This window comes from Eleutherodactylus coqui, chromosome 6 (assembly GCF_035609145.1).
Source record: "Eleutherodactylus coqui strain aEleCoq1 chromosome 6, aEleCoq1.hap1, whole genome shotgun sequence".
Lineage (NCBI taxonomy): Eukaryota > Metazoa > Chordata > Amphibia > Anura > Eleutherodactylidae > Eleutherodactylus > Eleutherodactylus coqui.
In genome coordinates this window covers 116,826,503-116,847,278 of record NC_089842.1, presented here as the reverse complement: position 1 = coordinate 116,847,278, position 20,776 = coordinate 116,826,503, and the positions used below count along the sequence as shown (strand labels likewise).

Genomic DNA, 20,776 nt, shown 5'->3' with positions numbered 1-20,776 from the left:
CCCCATGTAGTGTTTACAGTGCCCCTGAGGTACCAGTGCATTTGAAACCCCCAACAACTGACCCCATTTTGGAAACTACACCCCTCAGGGAATTTTTTAAGGGGTGTAGTGAGCGGTTTGAACCCACAGGTATTTGAGGAATTTTTTTTAACAATTTGAGTTGAGAACGAAAAATTCACATTTTTCCAATAATGTTCAGCTTTAGGCCCAGATTTTCATTTTTCACCAGGGGCAGAAGGAGAAAACATAGTCCATAATGCATTCCCCAATTACTCTCGAGCACGGAAATGCCCCATATGTGGATGTAAACTGTTGTTTGGGCACATGGCAGGGCTCAGAAAGAAAGGAGCGCTTTTTTTGAATGCAGATTTTGCTGGAATAATTTTCAGACACCGTGTAGTGTTTGCAGTGCCCCTGAGGTACCAGTGCATTTGAGACCCCCAACAACTGACCCCATTTTGGAAACTACACCCCTCAGGGAATTTTTTAAGGGATGTTGTGAGCGGTTTGAACCCACAGGTATTTGAGGAATTTTTTTTAACAATTTGAGTTGAGAACGAAAAATTCACATTTTTCCAATAATGCTCAGTTTAGGCCCAGATTTTTATTTTTTACCAGGGGCAGAAGGAGAAAACGTAACTCATAATGTTACCCAACAGGGAAATGCCCCATATGTGAATCTAAACTGTTTTTAGGGCGCAGGGCTCAGAAGGGAAGGACTTAGCATGTGGCTTTATGTACAAGCTGTGCGAAGTACATCAGGGTAAAACGTCAGGGCAATAAAAAAATTAAAATTTCAGGGACGTGTGGTAGATCTTAAAACACTCATTTATACAGAGGCCGGGTTGTGTGGGGCACGTTTCACACTGGTATCTGGTGTCTTTTCTTATCCCCTGTTTGTAGCACACTCTGCACCTCTTTTGGGTCCTTCCCTTCGTCGCAGTGGAGGGAATTTCACTGAGAAAATGCTGCCCTGGTACAATTCTTGTGGCCTCGCTTCCAGAAGTACTGGGCCTCTCCCCCACCTCCTGGTCCCCAAATATTAGGTCCTTGATAACTTCCTCTTGAAATTCAAGGAATGTCCCCCTGTGGCCTGCACCTCGGAACAGCACGTAGGCATTATACAGTGCCATCTGTACGAGGTGCACGGCCAGTTTTTTGTACCACACCCGTGTTTTCCGCATGGCTCTATAGGGCTCCAGTACCTGGTCTGATAGATCGACCCCTCCCATGTACTTATTATAGTCGAGGACGCAGTCTGGTTTGGGGGTCTCTGCACTGGTACCTCGTACTGGGCAGGGGGTACTGCTGTGGCCGTGTATTGTCGTCAACATAAGGACATCCCTCTTGTCCTTATATTTAACGCACAATACATTGTCGCTGCATTGGGCCCGGCTCTCACCCCTTCTGAGCAGTTGCCCAAGCAGCGTCTTAGGGAGGCTTTTTTGATTTTTCCGAACAGTGCCACATGCCACTGTTCCTCTGGAAGCGAGGCACTGAAACAGGGGGACACTGGTATAAAAGTTATCCAGGTACAGATGGTAACCCTGGTCTAATAGTGGGTGCACCAGTTCCCACACTATTTTCCCTGTTACTCCCAGCACGGGGGGGCATTCTGGGGGCTCAATTTTAGTGTCCTTCCCCTTGTAAATACGGAACTTGTGGGTGTACCCTGATGTACTTTCGCACAGCTTGTACAACTTCACACCATACCGTGCCCGCTTACTGGGCAGGTACTGGCGGAATTTTAGCCTCCCCTTGAAGTGTACCAGGGACTCGTCTACTGCAATGTTTATCTGTGGGGCATACGCCTGGGCAAACTTGGCGTTAAAATGGTCTATTACGGGCCTGATCTTATACAACCGATCGTAATTGGGGTGATCGCTGGGGGGGCACAGCTGGTTGTCATTGTAGTGCAGAAATTTTAAAATACACTCAAAGCGCGTCCTCGACATCGCTATGCGGAACATTGGGGTGTGGTACAAAATATCGGTAGACCAGTACGCCCTGATTGTTGGCTTCTTTATTAGCCCCATGGTTAGTATAAGCCCCCCAAATTTTTTTATCTCTGGTGCATCCACAGGGGTCCACTTATCGGGTCTGGCATAGCTGGAGGTGGGATTTTCTTCTATAAAATTCTGGGCGTACAAATTCGTCTGGGTAACAATATGGGCAATGAACTCTTCAGAAAAAAAAAACTTGAAGAAGTCCTTCCCTCTGAGCCCTTCCGTGTCAAATTGAATCCCTGGGTTCCCAATAAAATCAGGGATCTGGGGTCTGTAATCTTCCGGGGTACTCCAGTGAGCATCTGATGCATTGGGGTCAGTGGCGGTCCTTGGACGCCTTCTCGGGGGTGCAGGGAGCTCAGACTCGCTGGATGAGGATGAGGAGTCGGAGAATGCCAAACAAGTGGGGTCGTCATCACCACTACCTGAGTCCGAGTCTGATGCAATGATTGCATACAGTTCCTCTGAAGTGTACCTCCTGCGGGCCATATTTATATAAAATGGGGCACACGGGGAAAAAGTTTTATTAGATGGGACACTGCGGGATGGGGTCGGAAAGAACGCGGAAACTTATGTGGTGTATTTACGTAAGTGTTTTTTTTTTTTTCTTTTTTTTACACAGACGAATACACTGACACAACACGGACTAACGACACACTACACACTAGACGGACTAACGACACGCTACACTAACTAATGACGGGTGACGGGACAGGTAACGAAATGGGAACAACAGGAACTTTTTTTGTTTTTTTGGTTTTTTTTTTTACACAGACGAATACACTGACACAACACGGACTAACGACACACTACACACTAGACGGACTAATGACACGCTACACTAACTAATGACGGGTGACGGGACAGGTAACGAAATGGGAACAACAGGAACTTTTTTTGTTTTTTTGGTTTTTTTTTTACACAGACGAATACACTGACACAACACGGACTAACGACACACTACACACTAGACGGACTAACGACACGCTACACTAACTAATGACGGGTGACGGGACAGGTAACGAAATGGGAACAACAGGAACTTTTTTTGTTTTTTTAGTTTTTTTTTTTACACAGACGAATACACTGACAGTACACGGACTAACGACACGCTACACACTAGACGGACTAACTAAACGCTACACTAACTAATAACGGGTGACGGGACAGGTAACGAAATGGGAACAACAGGAACTTTTTTTTTTTTTTACACCAAGGGATACACTGACTACACGCTGCGCTACACTACACTGCTGATCGCACGCTACAGCTCACTCACTACACTTCTGATCACACACTACAGATCCCTCACTCACTACACTACACTGCACTTCTGATCACTCACTCCACTCTGCTACACTACACTGCCTGATCAATCACTCACTACACTCACTACACTACACTGCCTGATCAATCACTCACTACACTACACCACACTGATCACTAACACTCACTCCACTACACCACACTGATGACTAACTCCTCTCCACTACACTGATCACTAACTCCACTCCACTACACTACACTCCACTACACTCCACTCCACTACACTACACTACACTACACTACACTCACTCCCTGCCTAATCTACACTCTAATCGCTCGTTTTTATGGCACACAATACGGTGGTTGCTCTTTCTACAAGCACCGGAAACACACTGCGGTGCTTGCAGACAGAGCTCCTATTCTAAACAGCGCGAACACCGCTGCCGCTCTGTGATTGGTCAGGGAGTTTTTCCCTGACCAATCACAGCGATCGTGGGGGAGGGACCGCTCTGATTGGTCCCCAGCCCGGATGCCTCGCTTGTCTGCCGAGGATAGCAGCCAAGATCGCTGCTGTGTCGCCGCGATTGTCACCGCGGCGACACTTTAATGACATGACGTACCAGGTACGTCATGTTGCGGGAAGTATCCCGCTACCATGACGTACCAGGTACGTCCAGGAGCGGGAAGGGGTTAAACCATGGGTTCCCTGGGTCCATTAGGCACACCAGGGAACAATGGCTGCTAAAGCATAAAAAAATTATTTGTGTCAGAACCCCTTTAAGGGGGGGGGGGCGTTCTGAGGCATAAAAAAGTGTTAAACAGGCTTAAAACAAAGAAAGAAATTTTAATGCCCACCTATCCCGGTGGCTCCCACTTGCAACTGCCTGCTGCTTCCGGGTTCTATGAGGTGGGCATCGGGGTGCAGCACTGGATGGGGAGCCACAGGAATAGGTGAGTATTCAATTTTTCTATATTTTAAGCCCATTTAACTTTTTTTTATGTCCTGAAAAATCCCTCTGGTGCCCACCAGATGAAAGCCGTCCAAATCCGTCTAATCTTATGTGTATTAGGAGGTCTTGACACTTCCTTGACAGATATGCATTGAGAAACAAACACAGCACAGCAGCACAAGGCAAAACACTTCAACATTCATGGATTCCAATCTGGAATTATAGAGAAAAAATGTGGCAGCATCTAAGGTGCAAATGTAAAACATTTTATTTCTCCAAGAATATAGCAGCAACGTTTCGACCGCAAGGTCTTTGTCAAGCACACAAATACATAAGTGTCTCATATATAGTTACCCAAGAAAGTATTAATCATGCAAACCTCTCCCAACAGAAAGCCAATAAACTTACATCATCCTTGGTCAGCTTTCACTAGAGCATGTATATGCAACATGGAGCCATCCACATCACTTGGCATCATGGCACTAGTATGCTCGCCTGGGCATTACAACCCCACGTCAAACCATCATCCCCCCCCCCAGATTACCTATGCAATATAACACCTATGTGCGAGAACACAAATAAAACTTGTGTGAGGACAATATAGAGGGACCACCCCATACATCATGATGAATCTATACCCCTAATGACACAACACTGCCAATATGTAACGGCAAGCTGACAGCCCATATGGCCATATTAGCTTTTGAAATAACGCAGATTTAATCAACCGCAACATCGCGTCAAAAATGCCCATATATCGAGCGATCCACAAACCCAAGATTGTATTCGCACTATTGTGGGATCACCCGCGGGAAATAAAAAACGCATACGAAGCAAGGGTATTGTGTATTCTTGCCTATATAGTCCTCCATATCTCACCAAATATGAGTCTCAAGGTGCATATAGGTGTCAAAAAACTATCCTTCTAGATTTCAGAACACACAACTCGCCTATATGAAAATCGTGTGTTGGGTACCAATGATATAGAAATATATATATTGGAAAAACCATCACTTATGTAGCTGCCCCCATTAACCTCTACAATAATATCTATAATCCAAGAATAGCAATCAGGGTAACCACAGTTCCAAAGAAAAATCGTGGCAAATAAATGTATAGCCAAATGGTTCATAAATATATCATGTCATTTAATTAGTGGCCATATTTAATCTTCATGGTAACCATGTGGGTATGCACGCAAAATCCAACTGCCATCGCAAACAGCTAGAAAAAAATAAAACAACACTAATAAAAAACAATATAAATCATACACATACAGATGCGTTGTTGCAAGAGTGCCAGGGCCTCTTTTATGGCTGAACATTATGTTCCATTAACTTAACCATTACTTATTGATAAAGCCTGTTTGTGCCTTAATGAGCAACTAATTCTTCATTTTTCTTCATCGCCGCATTCCAGGAGCCATAACATTTTACTTCTTCCATCGACATAGCCGTATGAGGGCTTCATTTTGAGGGCCAAGTTGTATTTTTTAATGGCATCATGTTTTGGGTACAAATAATGTAAGGTATAAAACTTTTATAAAAATTTTTTTAGGGGGATTGGGGAAAAAAACCTGTCCTGCTACATGTTTTTTTGGATTTCATTGTTACGGTGTTCAGGGTGCAAAATAAATAATATGATAACATTATTCTCTAGATCAGCACGGTTCCGTCGATACCAAGTTTATACAGTTTTTTACATTTTTTTAAAGATTTGCTTTTGTGTTGCCGCATACTTAGGGCTCAGGGCTCAGTCAGACGGGCGTTTTTTCGCGCGATTTGCGCATGCGTCCGGCGATTTTATAAAGCCATTGCTTTGCAATGGTATCGGACACATGAGCGCTTTTTATGCGCTCGTCCGAAAAATTATAGAACAGAAATCGCAGATCGCACCTATCTGCGATTCCTGTTCTCTTCTCTATATGCGCAAAATGGGGCCGGCGGCAGCAGCGCCGACCCCATTGAGAACATATAGTAGACAAGTCATTCTCCTCTGCCACAGCTGTGGCAGAGAAGAATGATGTTTGCCCATTGAATTCAATGGAGCCGGCAATACAGCCGACTCCATTGAAAGCAATGGGCTGCCGGCGATCGCACGATGAATTTTCGGGAAGGGCTTAAAAATATAAGCCCTTCCCGGAAATTCATCCAGAAATGTGTAAAAAAAAAATATATATATATATACTCACCTGGTCCCGGCAGACGGAGTTCAGCGCGGCCGGCCGGCAGTTCTCCTGAACTGCTCTGAGTAGTTTTCAGCAGCCGGGGATTTAAAATCCCTGTCTGCTGAATGAGCTGTCATTCAGCTGAGAGCTGCCCCTGATTGGCTCAGCGCAGGGACCAAACAGAGGCAGAACTCACTCACCCATTCATGAATGGGTAAGTGAGAGCTGCCGCTGATTGGTGAGGCTGTGACCAATCAGAGGCAGCTCATTCAGCAGGCGGGGATTTTAAATCCCCGGCTGCTGAATACTACTCAGAGCAGTTCAGGAGAACTGCCGGCTGGCCACGCTGAACTCCGTCTGCCGGGACCAGGTGAGTATATATATATATTTTTTGTTTTTACACATTTCTGGATGAATTTTCGGGAAGGGCTTATATTTTTAAGCCCTTCCTGAAAATTCATTGTGAGATCGCCCGCAGCCCATTGCTTTCAATGGAGCCGGCTGTATTGCCGGCTCCATTGAATTCAATGCGCTGGACAGCTCCGGCCCGTTTCTATTGAAACGCGGCTAGGAGCAGTTTTTTCGGGCGATTTTTCAGCCCTGGTCACGCGATTTGCAGATGTGCATCCGTCATGCGATCCGCAAATCGCGGGAAAAAACGCCTGTGTGACTAAGGCCTAAGAGCCATAGCATGTTTATTTTTCCATCGACTGAGCTTTATGAAGGCTTGTTTTTTGCAGGATGAAATCTAGTCTTCATTTATCTAATTTTTGGGAACATATAACATTTTGATTGCTTCTTATTCCATTTTTTCTAGACGCAAGATTAACAAAATCTGCGATTCTGGCATGTTTTATTTTGATTGGCGTTCATTCTGCAGTATAAATATTATGTTAAATTAATTCTGCAGACAATTACAATTACACCAATACCAAATTTTGGAACTTTTTCACACTTTTTTTTTTAAATGTAGTTTTTTTATTGCTGAATTCAAAGACCCCTAATATTTTTCCTTTTTTATCAATCCATTACAACGGTGCTGTGAAAGGGGTTTTTTTTTTGCGGAATGAGTTTTAATTTTTAATAGTACAATGTTTTAATCACTGTCTATTCCATTTTTTGTAAGGCGACATAGGCAAAATTAACTATTTTCGGCGTGGTCTTTGTATTTTTTTCCTTACATGCACTGTGCGGGTTAAATAATTTACTAACTTTTTTCTCTGGGTCATGTGAACGTAAGGATACCAAGTGGGATATTTTTTTTTTACATAGTAAAAGGGGAAAGGTGGGGTTTTGATGTTTTTAAATACTTTTTTAGCTTTTTATTTTTGTCCCACTAGGGGACTTGATTATTACCATCCTTTATCTATCCTAATACACTACTATACATCAGTACAATAGTGCACTAGAAAGCCTATGAAACTCATGCAGAGGCTGGGCCTCATAGGCCACTGTAGCTGGCAGAACCAGAGGCTATATCCATGCTTTTGGGTGCCATAGCAAACCATTGGGACTTGGCGATCACATCGCGAGGATGCGATGGGTCACACAGGATGCCCCCTCTCTATGTCAGCCTTTTACATGTAGCAGTCGTCAAAAGATGGCACTGCAGAATAAAGCCCATTAACGGCCACCGTCAAAAGATGTATGGGCAGTCATAAGGTGGTAAGCAATCCAATACGATCACCTCGCCTAATAGAGCTTGGTACACAGTCAATGACCCTGAAACATAATTTGTTTACAGAATGTAATGTCCTAGATCCAGGAAATGTCTCGGAACTGGTAGGTCAGTGGCCTCAATACAAATTGTACACTTGTGTTTGACAATACGAGAGCGAACCTCCATCGTTGTTTCATCAATGTAAATCAAACCACAAAGGCATGAAATCACATATCTTACTTAAGATTAAGTACAGGTATATCTATTTTTTATGTAAAAAGATTTGCCCATAAAGAGGAGAGCAAGTTTATGACCCCTCAACAAATTGTTGCAGCAAGAGCAATTGAGGTAAGGGAAATCGCCTATGTTAGGAGGGAATAAAAAGGTTTGTTTCTGTATATCAACCATCCTGTGTAGTGATTAAAGACTACAAATTTACACCATGTCTATATCACATCATCAAGGGAATTTCAAATTCTGCCAATTAATTCCACGTGATTGTGAAGGATTATATGGCCATATGGGCTGTCAGCTTGCTGTTACATATTGGCGGTGTTGTGCACATGTGTGTGTCATTGGGGATAGAGATTCATCATGATGTATGTGGTGGCCTCTCTATATTGTCCTCAAGCGAGTTTTATTTGTGTTCTCATGCATGGGTGACGTGTTGAATGGAAATTTGGGAAGTGATGTTTTGACGTGAGGTTGTAACACCCAGGCGAGCGTAATCTTGCGTGATTTGAAGATTATTTCCTGTGACTGTACGGTAATAGTGCTATAATGCCAAATGGTGTGGATGGCATCATGTTGGATATACACGCTCTAGTGAAGGCTGACCAAAGCTGATGTGAGTTTATTTGGTTTTCTATTACAAGTGGATTGCATGATTATTACTTTCTATACATAACTTTATATACATATGTATGAGACACGTTTATGCATTTGTATGCTTGACAAAGACCTTGTGGTTATTGCTGCTATGTTCTTGGAGGAATAAAGACTTTTTATATTTGCACCTTGATTGCAGTCACGTTTGTCCTCTATGCTGGCTTGACAGATGTCTGGGGAGGATCAGGAATGTTTTGTTCCCACAGCAGATATGTCACTGCTTCTTTCTATAGCCCCACTGAAAACATATGCAACAAACGCACATATGTATGGAGGAATTCAGAGGAATAGCTGTTGGCTGACAGTCTGCTAAAGTGTATAGTCAGCTTTAACTATAACCTTGAGAGGAACTTCTTTGTAGACCTCAGGGAATCAAAAGCGTTATGTAGATAAGCATCAATATCAAGTGAAGATAGAGAAAAAAACAACTAAAAACTCTTAAAAAATTTGGCAACAACCCACTTTTCTTTTCCTTGGTGTAACAAAATGGCACTAAGCCCCTATTTACAATGTTCAACAGTTCTTGCACCCGGGAAGTCACTCCTCTCTTTGGCATCATCTTTCAACTGTCTCCAATGCTGGAACTCTATCTAATGTTATCCACGCAACACTTCACACTGGAGCTCCCTCTAGTACTCAGCATGCAGTACTATACAGCAAGTATACAAGGGGTTGACATGTAGCATTACACATCAGGGCATAATTCTAATGGCCGGCATGCAGTGCTACATGCCAAAGCTCACTCCAGTGTTCAACGTGTAGTACTACCTTTAATTTCGAAGACTTTCATCTCAAGTCACATGATTCGATAAGAACGTCTATAAAACCCTCTTTTTGAACATCAAATCAACAGGTGCCTGAGTATTAGGTGCCACCCTGATCTCAGTATTTGTACTTATGATTGCCTATTCATGTCCTTAAGGTTGTAACTCTATTTTTGAACCTTTGCCTGCGAGGATGACATGTGCTTGTCCACCATCTTGAAACCTGAGCCTGTGATCCTTAGTTTTGCCATTTTTATTTAACCTTTAATTATGGACGTGGAGCCTCACAGACCCCTCCCCATTCTAGATTTCCGAGAATCGTGTACTACCCTGCTCACCCAGTGACCTAACAGCTCAGTAGCATTTGTTTTAGTTGCGAAAAGAATAGTACGAAAGAAGGTTACGCCCATCAATTAAGACTCAAGAATACCTAGAGTTCTGCATTATGTAACATTGCTAAAATATATAAATAAAATAACCTGAAAATTAATAAAAAAAAGTTATTGTAAACATCCAGTTCATTATTGCCGAAAAAGTCAACTACAATACGTAAGAGGCTGTGAGACTCAATGTCCACAAAACAGAATAAAAGCTATGATAGCTTATTTGGATCATACATAGAGGTACTTGTAAGGCAAACAAAACTACAGTTCGAATGAGGTAATCATATTAGTCACATGGCCTAACCAGTTGACATTCAAATTTATCGGTCCCTTTAAAGAGCCCGAATTTTGAAGTCAAATTTGTAGGTTAAATTGCTTTTGCCAAATCACTAATGTTTCCACCAAGATAAGTGTGCGCCTATACAGCTAGCGAAGATCGTGCTTTCCATACTCTTAGAAATAAACATGCAAACAGCGATAACTGATTGACCATGTTTATGTAAAAACCTCTCTAGTGATAACATATTGGGTAGTATTCTAAAGGCCCATTTAGACTGGACAAATGTCGGGCAAACGATGCCTGACACTCGTCCCTGCACATACTTGCTCTTGTGTTGCTGCACGGGAGCTAGTATCGCTGGCTCACAGCGGGGCGGCTGCAGGAGATTTCACTCCTCACGCTCCCCCCTCTCCATTCACCTAACAAAGCAGCCGTTCAGTACTGACCGGCTGCTATTTATACTGAACGATGATCGATCAGCTCATCGTCCATGCTGCATAAATGATGGGCGATGAGCTGAACGTTGATCGTTCAGTGTAAATAGCAGCCGTTCAGTATTAAACAGACGCTATGTTAAGTGAATGGAGAGGGGCGAGGGAGTGCAAGAAGTGAAATCTCCTGCAGCCTCCCTGCTCTCTGTGCCCAACATTCGACCTGTCTAAATAGACCTTAACTTCTATGATTAAATTATCGTTCTCACTAAAGGCCCATTTACACACAAAGACAATCTTTCAAACGATTGAAAGATTGACAGTTTTAGGGATTGTTTTGCATAAAGTGTTAATGGACACTAATATCCATTAGCACTTTATCGAGTTAATTTGCGTGTTAAAGGGCCTCTGGAAGCTGTTTGCAGAGTACAGCATGTAGTCTGAACTCTGCACAAAGCTCCATTGTTCTCGCACGAGCTGTCAGCAGAATACAATGTAATCTTTGACTCCCATAGAGAACACAGCATGCGGTCCCTGTTATCTCTCTCCGGCTGAATGATGGATTTTAAGCTCACCTTAAAATCATCGTTCAGACGAAAAGTGAACGATGGCAGTGTTTACATGCAACGATTGTTGCTATTTGCCATAGTTTTAACAAATTTTGAGCAATAATCATTGCATGTAAATGGGCATTTAAGCTTGATTGTTGATGTAAGATGTAAAACTTGAGCAAATCAGCATTAACAAAGTATATCTCTCTTTCAGTTCAGTGTGATGATGTGACCTATACCACAAGTTCAGGTGAGATTGTAAGCCCAGACTTTCCCAAGATCTACCCTAAACTGACCAACTGCAGATATCGTATTCAGGTTGAAGAGGGATACTCTATCCTCCTGAGGTTTCTACACTTTAATATAGAATCACATCCAGATGTTGTATGTCCTTATGACCGACTACAGGTAAGAGACAGTTTATGTCATAAGCTATAGAAGGAGCACAATCATGGTGGCATCAATTTTGTGGGGATCAGATTTTGATGCTTGATCATTGACTCATCCAATACAGATGAAGGAGATCTGCCACTGAACTGTAGTTTTTTGGAACAACTTAAAAACCCAATAAGTTAGGAGGCCATCATAGATGAGATCCACCATTGAAATTTGAGTTCTATGAGAACTGCAAAATAGCCAGGCAAAAGTCAGGGCAAAAAACTATTAAGGTTGGATTTTTTTGTTTTTATCAACAAGTATTTTATTAGTTTTCTTAACATGAAGGTTGGATTTTTAAGCACCAGACTGTAGGTTTTCCCAAGAGATAAAGTGATGTCAGAGATGCTTGGCAATTATTTCTCTTCCCGTCTCGTAGAATAACATACATGTTCATTAAAGCCAAATGTGTGTATTAATAGAAGGGTCGGAACTGATAGCAATCAAGACTTTTCTAATGCCAAGCAAAACATGCATGTTTGTGGGAGAGGTGAGGTGGGTGGCAAGAGGAATAGCTGTCAGCCAAACATTATCTAAAGTGTATGGTTAGTCTTAAGGTGGTCATATCAATTAAATGTGTATCAGCCACATCGATGATTTTGGTGGGACCAGCTGACCATGTAATGTGTATGGAGGCTTCCCAACTACCTACCAAAAGGCAGATGATGGGGAGCTAAGGATTGCACAGTTAGATATTAAATGTGTGCTCCTTTTGTTCTCAGGGAACAAATCACTGCGAGATGTCAGCAGCTACATCCCCTCTTAGCATTTGGAACATGTGCATGTTAGTTCAAGTGGAAGGTGCATGTGTAAAGGGGGGGGGGGGGGGGGAATCAGGTGAGATGGCTGTTGATTGAACTATCATTTTCTCAATGGCTATCTAGTTGGTATGGCCAGTCTTAGGATCCTATTACATGTGACGACTATTGGATGCTTAAAGCCCCCAACAGTCATTCCAACAATAATTGCTCCTGTGCTTTCATGCAGGAGTGATAAACGCTCACTGAACAGAGATGGAGTGTGCCAGAGGACTCTTCTAGCTGCCCGCCTCTATTTAGAGTAAACAGGCAGTTATCCCCAGGTTTTCATGTCTGCATAAGGCCTCGTTCACACAAGCGTGGTTTTAGTGCATCAGAGGCGCGTGAAAAGATCGTGGCTATACTGTACTAAAAATAGCGTGAACAGGTGATTTCCAGCTATTAAGTTTCGAGCTTACTTAGCAGTGACATTGCCAGTTCAGATGATTGGGGGTCTATGGAAACTCATAGAATGGTAGAGTTGGGTCATCGGATCCTGCTCAGTGCAGGAATTACTAAATCATCTCAGACAGATATTTGTAGAGCCTTTGTTTGAACATTTCCATTGAAGGAGAACTTGCCACCTCCCGTGGTAACCTGTTCCACTCATTGATCACCCTCACTGTCAGAAAGTTTTTTCTAATATCTAATTTGTGTCTCCTCCCTTTCAGTTTCATCCTATTGCTTCTAGTCTTTCCTTGTACAAATGAGAATAGGGCTGATCACGCTGCAGTGTAACAGCCCTTCAGATATTTGTAGACAGCTATTAAGTCTCCTCTCAGCCTTCTTTTTTGCAAGCTAAATATTCCTAGATCCTTTAACCGTTCTTCATAGGACATGATTTGCAGACCGCTCACCATCTTGATAACTCTCACGCAGCTTGCACCAAACATAGGTCAGGTCCTATCTTTTTTCGCACCATGGACCTTCGATGCGAGCTTAGCAGTCACATGTTCTATCTTTGTTAGATGCAAGTTTTTTGCGCGTCTGAAATACCATCATCTGAACAGTTCTATAGGAAACCACTGGTTCTATTAGATGCGATCTTTTCACGCGACTATAATGCGCTAAAATCACACTCGTGTGAATGAGGCAGGATCCAATGATTGCCTAAACAATTATCTTTCTGTGTTAAAGGCCCCTTACTGTATTAGCGAGATCATAAGCAACACCTGTTATGGCCCCTTACAAGGACAGCCCGCCATTGTTCTTATCCCTGCAGATGAAGCATTGCCTTTCAGACTGCACAGTCTGTTGAAAAATTCCACTGGGTAGAAAATAAACCAAAGGCTCCAAAGTACACAGAAATCTGCAAATATCCATTTTACATTTGAAAATTCTCCATACAAAGATAATTCTAAACAGCAATAGAGGTTTTTGATAAGGCCTCTAGTTTGTGCACCTTCCAGCTTTTTTTCCACAGCATAAGTATGTCCTAGTTTTAGTCTGTATGAGTGCCACAATGGGCCTGTAATTGAAGTAGTTTAGCAGGTTCACCAGTGAGACTGATCCTGAATAAATAGTCTAAAAAGAAGGTCTGCTGGCTGCCACTCAGGCTCTTGGGTAGACAAGTGAAAATGAGATTTTTATTTTTGTGGCTGTATTAGTTGGACTGCTTCTTGCTTTGACTATCCTAGTCTAGAATTTGCCTTTCAGGAGGATCTATGCACCTTTTCACTGTTTATGTCCTTTTTGTTTGTCACTTTGAAATGGGCAGAGGAGAGAAAGTCTTTAGCCAGTTGGATTATGAAAATGATGGCAGAGGAAGAGTGTGTTTATCTTGTGGGAGGGCAGTGACCTCTCGCATGTCATTAAAGGGGTTTCCCATGACTTAAAATTGCTTCACAACCACTGTGTCCTTTCTGGATGCTGCTGACCAGGACGTGTGACTGCTTCAGCCAATCACTGGCTCCTGGTCAGGAGCAATCAGGAAGGGCAGAATAGTTGTGAAGCAATTTTAAGTTGAGGGAAAACACCTTCAAGTCACAGTAATCAAGACTGTATGTCCCACAAGGACAAACATCAGCTCTCATCTGGCAGACTCAAGCAACCTATGCATTACATGATTCGTCATTCACTTGAATGAAAAGCCTAGCTGATGGCAATACCCTGCAGCAAAATCAGCTGTTTGCCAGGAGTCCGAGAAGACAGAAGCATGAAGAACAGCTTCAATCTGAAAAGTCCTTTAGAGAAACTTTTTTAAGAGGCAATGCAAGCAATACAATAATCAAGAGACAGTAGAAGAAGGTGGGTTACTAGCAGAACAGAGTATTTCAAGGAACAACTGCACTGATCCTGTGAGAGGCACACTAATATACCACATTATTATACCAGGTAGGAAATGATTGCAAGTAGCAGACTAAAAGTGGAATAAGCAGGGTCCACAGCAGCAGAAAGAACTTTAGCCCTTATCGAATTTAAATAAAAATGATACGTATTCGAAGTCCTTATTTTCCTACACGTCATCCGTAACTATGTTAAAAAAGAACATCGTTTGAATAAAAATAGTATAGAAATAATTTTTGTCACAAAAAAATTAAAAATCAATTCAGTAGTCTAAAAAATACATAAAAATGAGGTTAAAAACTAACACATACCCAAAATAGGTACATGGTGTCTGCTAAGTGAAAGGCAGAAATAACATGGAGTTTCAAACACTACGCTAATTGCAGTAAAAAGTGGGTCGTGTGAGCAGCCCGCTCTTCATAGCGTTCAGCGCAGCATTTGAAACTCTGTGCTAAACGCTGTACGGAATTGGTATGGATTTACCATAGTGGATAATCCACAGCAAAATTTGCTACAAATTGCACAGCAAACCCCACACCAAAGCCATTGGCGCAGATTTTGACACGCTTTTTTGACTCTGTCTGCAGCAGATTTTACCCTTTCAATTAAAAGGATGAAATCTGATGCAGATCTGTAGCAAAATCAGCACCACATGGGGCAGATTTTAATGTGTCTGCGTTCCAAAATCCACTTCATGTGAGTGTAGCCTCAAAGAACTCCCTTAACAACCAATTTCCGTGCAGCTTCTTCAGGAAGTGAATATGAAATGAGAGCTGCTCTGTGATTGGTTGCTATGGCAACAATGACAGTTTTTCTTGTAGATGGTTTCATAAATCTGACCCATGTATTATGGATGTCAGCAGCAGACAGGAGAGTGCTGGGAGCTGTGACATGCTGGTGGAAATATAGAAACCAGCGGTCCCATGGGTAGCACTGAAGGACCGCCCACTTGTCACTGAGAAAACACATACAGTTATAGGGAGGACCAGGAACTGGAAAGAGTCCCTAGAAAGCACCTAGTGTTTGAAGGCATGTTTGGGTTACTTCACATCGGTTATTTGGACACAGAGCTTTTGAAAAAAATATTAGATTTTGGCATAACCCCTTTAACTCCAATTTTCAATAACTTATCTATGCGGTCTTTTTGTGGGACTGCATCAAAGGCTTTACTGAAATCCAGATAGGCGATATCTACAACATCACCTTCATTCACTACTTTTGTGACATAGTCAAATAAATCAGTGAGATTAGTATGACATGATCTGCCCTCAGTTAAGCCGTCCAACAGGTTGTTGATTTTGCAGGTGGTTAAAATATCCATTAGTTTAACCACTACAGATGTCAAACTAACAGGCCTGTAGTTCCGGGCTTCCTCTCTACTACCCTACTTAGGAATGGGAATTGCAGCTCTTTATTCCCATCTCCCAAATGAAAACATAAGGTAGCGTTCAGCCGTCAACTACATATTTAGAATGTATGGGCAGCTTTCGATTCAATACCTTTCTATATGAAGCTCATGCCATAGCCCCACGCTTGTACTCTTGGCCCAAATGTGATCCACAGCTGTATAGTTTCAGTGCCTAGTTTATTGGGAATTACAATAGGAATGTGCATTGGGTTTCTTGCGATGTTATCTGGGCAGGAGCTGCACAATCCAGCATACGGCACAAGTCTGTTTTCTTAGCTTCTGCTTCTGTTGATCCTCAACTTAAATGAGAAAGCCAGTGAAGTCGAAGATTTATCTTGGCTGCGTCTTTAAATGCTTGAAACGTGATCTATGGACGCTGATAAAATGGCCTCAGCTTTAGAAGCACAGAAAAATCTATTTGATAAATACAACACTTTTGCTATTTGATATAGTGTCCTCGGGGACTCTTGTAATTTTCCAGTTTTGCGCTCTGTTTAATCTTCATTTTAGACCTGACAGAATCTGTCCACAAGCTGCCAGAATTCCATGTTCCTCCTCCCACTACTTAGAAGGCACAATCTGACCTGTAAACCCTTCACAATCATGAGCCTACATATAAAAGACCGCATGCTGTGTTGTTGTGACAAGATGGCTAAACAACTGACACTGATCACATCTGAGGAGTATTATTCCCCTAAAGTAAAAAATTAAATAAAATCTCCACTAAAAGCAAGTTTTTGAGTCGTCCTTTTCTGTAAAAACTCTTCATCTAATCTGTTTTGGGGATAGCTGGCTGCCATTGCTGCCATAGGAACCCTGTTGTACCAACCATATTAGTTGCCATATATAATTCCTGGAGCAATAAAAAAATGTCTGGTTTGAACCCTTTTCTGAAGTGTAACGATGGCATTATATTTTCACTCTGAAATTACAACCAATATAGCCACAGTTAGCTCCTAACGAGATTTCAGCCAGTCAGCTCTGTTATATCTATTTATGGGAAATGTATGTGACAGCCAGATACCAGATTCCGAATATTCAAAGCTGAACATGTAGAATTGTATACACAGAGAAGAAGGCTACAAGGAAATGCAAGACACCAGTGGCATGGCTCATCCCTTGTGTGACTCTAAAAAGGATTAGAAAGGAAAGAATTGGTCCAGTTGGTTCCTTATATCCACCTGGTGGCAACCTTTGGCCGAGATTCTGATCAAAACTATAGACATTTCTATGACCAATGAGTCAGACTTGTAGAATCTCCTTTAAAGGTCCTTGATTATTCCCTGTAGTAGAAACAAGACCTAGGGTGCTGAAATAACAACAAAAACAATTGGGGTCCAAAGACATTGACACTTGAGAATATAAAAAAAACGTGCATAAGCAAAGTACTCGGTGAGGCTAAAGGTGCATTTACACCACAAAGATGATCGCTCAAAATATGGCTTTTGAGCGATCATTTTGCATAAACTACTACTTGGTACTAATGTTCATTAGTACAAATTAGTAGCGTGTGAACCGCTGGAAGTTGTATTCAGGGAATGTGTTCCCTGAATACATTCCCTTTGTACTGCCGAGACAATGTAATTAGCTGTTACCAGCTCTCCCCGGGCAGAACACAGTGTGCGGTCCTGCTTATCAGCTGTTCTGCCAAAGATGGATTTCATGCAAAACTGAAATTCATTGTTCGACAGAAGAGTAAAAGATGGGCACATTTACAAGCAATGAATATCGCTCAAAAGATGGCTTTTGAGCGCTAATCGTTGTGTCTAAATGGGCCTTAAGGCTGTTTAAGACCCTCTATGAGCGACCAATACCTAAGAGATCTGATTCTGGTTTGTTAGGTATAAAAGCACATTTGGGCAGCATAAAAGGACCAATGTAAAGATGATTTTTTTTTCCATTTCAGATCATGGCTGCTGGGAAAGACTTCCCTCCACTCTGTGGTGAGACTTTACCTCCAGAAATTGACACGAGGAGCAATAAGGTGGACATTGTATTTACCACAGATGGATCTGGGCATCACACAGGATGGCAAATACAATATACAACCAAAGGTCAGAGTAATATCTTGCATTCACTCTTTATAGTCTTTAACCCTTTCCAATCCAGTGTCAGCCCTGGTAAGACATTAAAATTTCCCTGCACAGCTCTGATGTCGGGCAAGGTCCGACACATGCTTCTAACAGTATGCAGGACAGAGCTCCTAAATTGGAAGCTGTACTGCATATGTATGCTACAATATGCAACACAGCGCTTCATTCAGTTGTGGGATGCCTCTGTATGGCACTACATTACAGGGATATCTATCATTAGAGAAATTAGAAATTAATAGAGTCTTATATAAATGTACGTAATATCTATATACATACATTTACAGGATTATTACTAATGATCTTCCTGATGTGAAACACTCATAACTCTGGTTTAATAAAAAAAATGCTAATAAAATCATCCTGACAATTCATTTTTATGTGTTTCTGCTGCGTAATTCCAAGAAATCCCTAATGTACTTTTCCACCCAAAAATAAATAAGAGCGTGGGAGTGTGTTGGTGGCAGGGAAATTGGATTAAAAAGGGTTAAAAGAGAGTGATTTATTCTTACTCCATAGAGAATTTGAAACAAATTGGAAAAATCTGCAGGGCAAAATAGAATTTCTCCATCACTGGCACTACCAGCAAAATAAAGCTTGCACCGTACAGATCACTGACATGACTTGAATTTCGCTAGTAGGTGGATCTCACTTCCTGTATGTATACATATAACATGGGGCGCACCTAGGATGCACTTTATAAGCCATGGGGACATTCAAAATACCGTAGAGCAGCCACAGTTTTTTTCTATGCTGCATCTGGAGAGGAGTTCAAAATCTTGCACTCTCTTATTTTAATTTAGGACAACACTTAGTAAGGTGTGGCTCACATGGCCGGATGCAGTGGATTACAGCTGTGAGCCCGGCCGTGGCCCTGCGTATGGCCGTGTAACGTACTCACGCAGGCTGTCATTCGCACTACACTTTTTTCGTTTGCTTATATTTCTCGTGCTGTTGCTTAGTGATGACGTGGATACCCATAGCCCATACTCAATATAATTGTGACCACAGAGAACAATGTTGCGGATATCCATAAGAAAATAGAGCATGCATTTTATTTTCTGTGAGCGGATGATGCAATTCCTAACCGCTAATGTGAGCGGATTTGTGTAATCAAATGCATTTGATTGATGTGTGTATTACCGTGCATCAAATGGCTGCGGAATCCGCAATTCCTATCTGGTCCTGTGAGACCAGCCTAAAGGTGCAAGGTCACATAGTATAGGCTAATAAAATTATTTACATAACCTTAGTTAAAGCGACATTCTGGGCTCATGCCCATGACTGTGTTTTCACCACATATCACACGTGCGTTGCACAGACACATGATGTGCGGTGAATCAAACTACTAACGACCAGTTAGTAGGTATGTGAGTGCTTCTGATGCTCCACCCTGGTGATGTCATCGCTCCGCCTCTGGTGACGTCATCAAAGGTCCTACAACATATTTAAAACACAGAGCCTGACCGACAGAAAAACAACACAGTTAGGGCTCTTAAGAAGGGGAGGACAAAAAAAACAAAATGAGAATACAACTAAGCCGTTGTTATCTCAGACACAACTCAGTGATTCTGACAGGAGACACTGACCTACCGCCACCACAGAGATCCTGTGGGCTGAAGGACCTGCGGTGATGTCACTGTTGTGGGAGGAGCCATTCTAGAATTTGGTAGAAAGTACTGTATACTGGATAAGCTGACAGCAGCCCCCAGGACCTTTGATGACCTCACCGTCAGGTGATCATCTGTGTGGGTGGAGTCAGGAATCACATGTCATGGGGCTGATCACTGTATCCAGGAATCTGGTGATTTGTGGAAATCAGGATGGATGTGGATGTAGTAGAGCTGTGTGTGTCATGTGTGTAAATCATGATGGATATAGTAGAGCTGCGTGTGTAATGTGCTGTGTGTGTAATGTGTGGGGTCAGGATGGATGTAGTAGAGCTGTGTGTGTGATGTGTGGGGATCACAATGGATGTACCATGTAGTAGAGCTGTGTGTATCATGTGCTGTGTGTGTAATGTTTGGGAATCAGGATGGATGTAGTAGAGCTGTGTGTGTGATGTTTGAGAATCATAATGGCTGTGCCATGTAGCACAGCTGTGTGGCGCATTGCGCCACCAGAAACACTGGTACTATAATTTCCTAGTAATTACTAGTGGAGTCAATAAAAGTCATTGGACTTTCACTGATCCATGCACACCGGCGTTCGGACATTGCATATCAATACATAAGAGAAATAAATGGCAGAATGCTCTTTCTCTGCATACATATGCAGCTAGAGCCTTTTGATACACTATCCATACGCAATACATTGAAACAGAGCAAGGAATTAAAAAGATAAGACAACACACTGTGCTTGTTCGTTTGTATGTGAGATGCGGGCATGAGCAGTGCCATGCACAGTCTCTGCCA

General features: G+C 42.3%; 1 protein-coding gene across 1 annotated transcript in view; it reads left to right on the top strand.

The window, feature by feature from the left end:
• MASP2 (MBL associated serine protease 2) overlaps positions 1-20,776 on the top strand; it is a 45,585-nt gene that overhangs the window by 13,535 nt on the left and 11,274 nt on the right. Inside the window, exons 5-6 of the mRNA XM_066607439.1 lie at positions 11,561-11,754; positions 18,179-18,326. Of these exons, the coding sequence (XP_066463536.1) occupies positions 11,561-11,754; positions 18,179-18,326 (342 nt within the window). The remainder of the gene's footprint in view (positions 1-11,560; positions 11,755-18,178; positions 18,327-20,776) is intronic.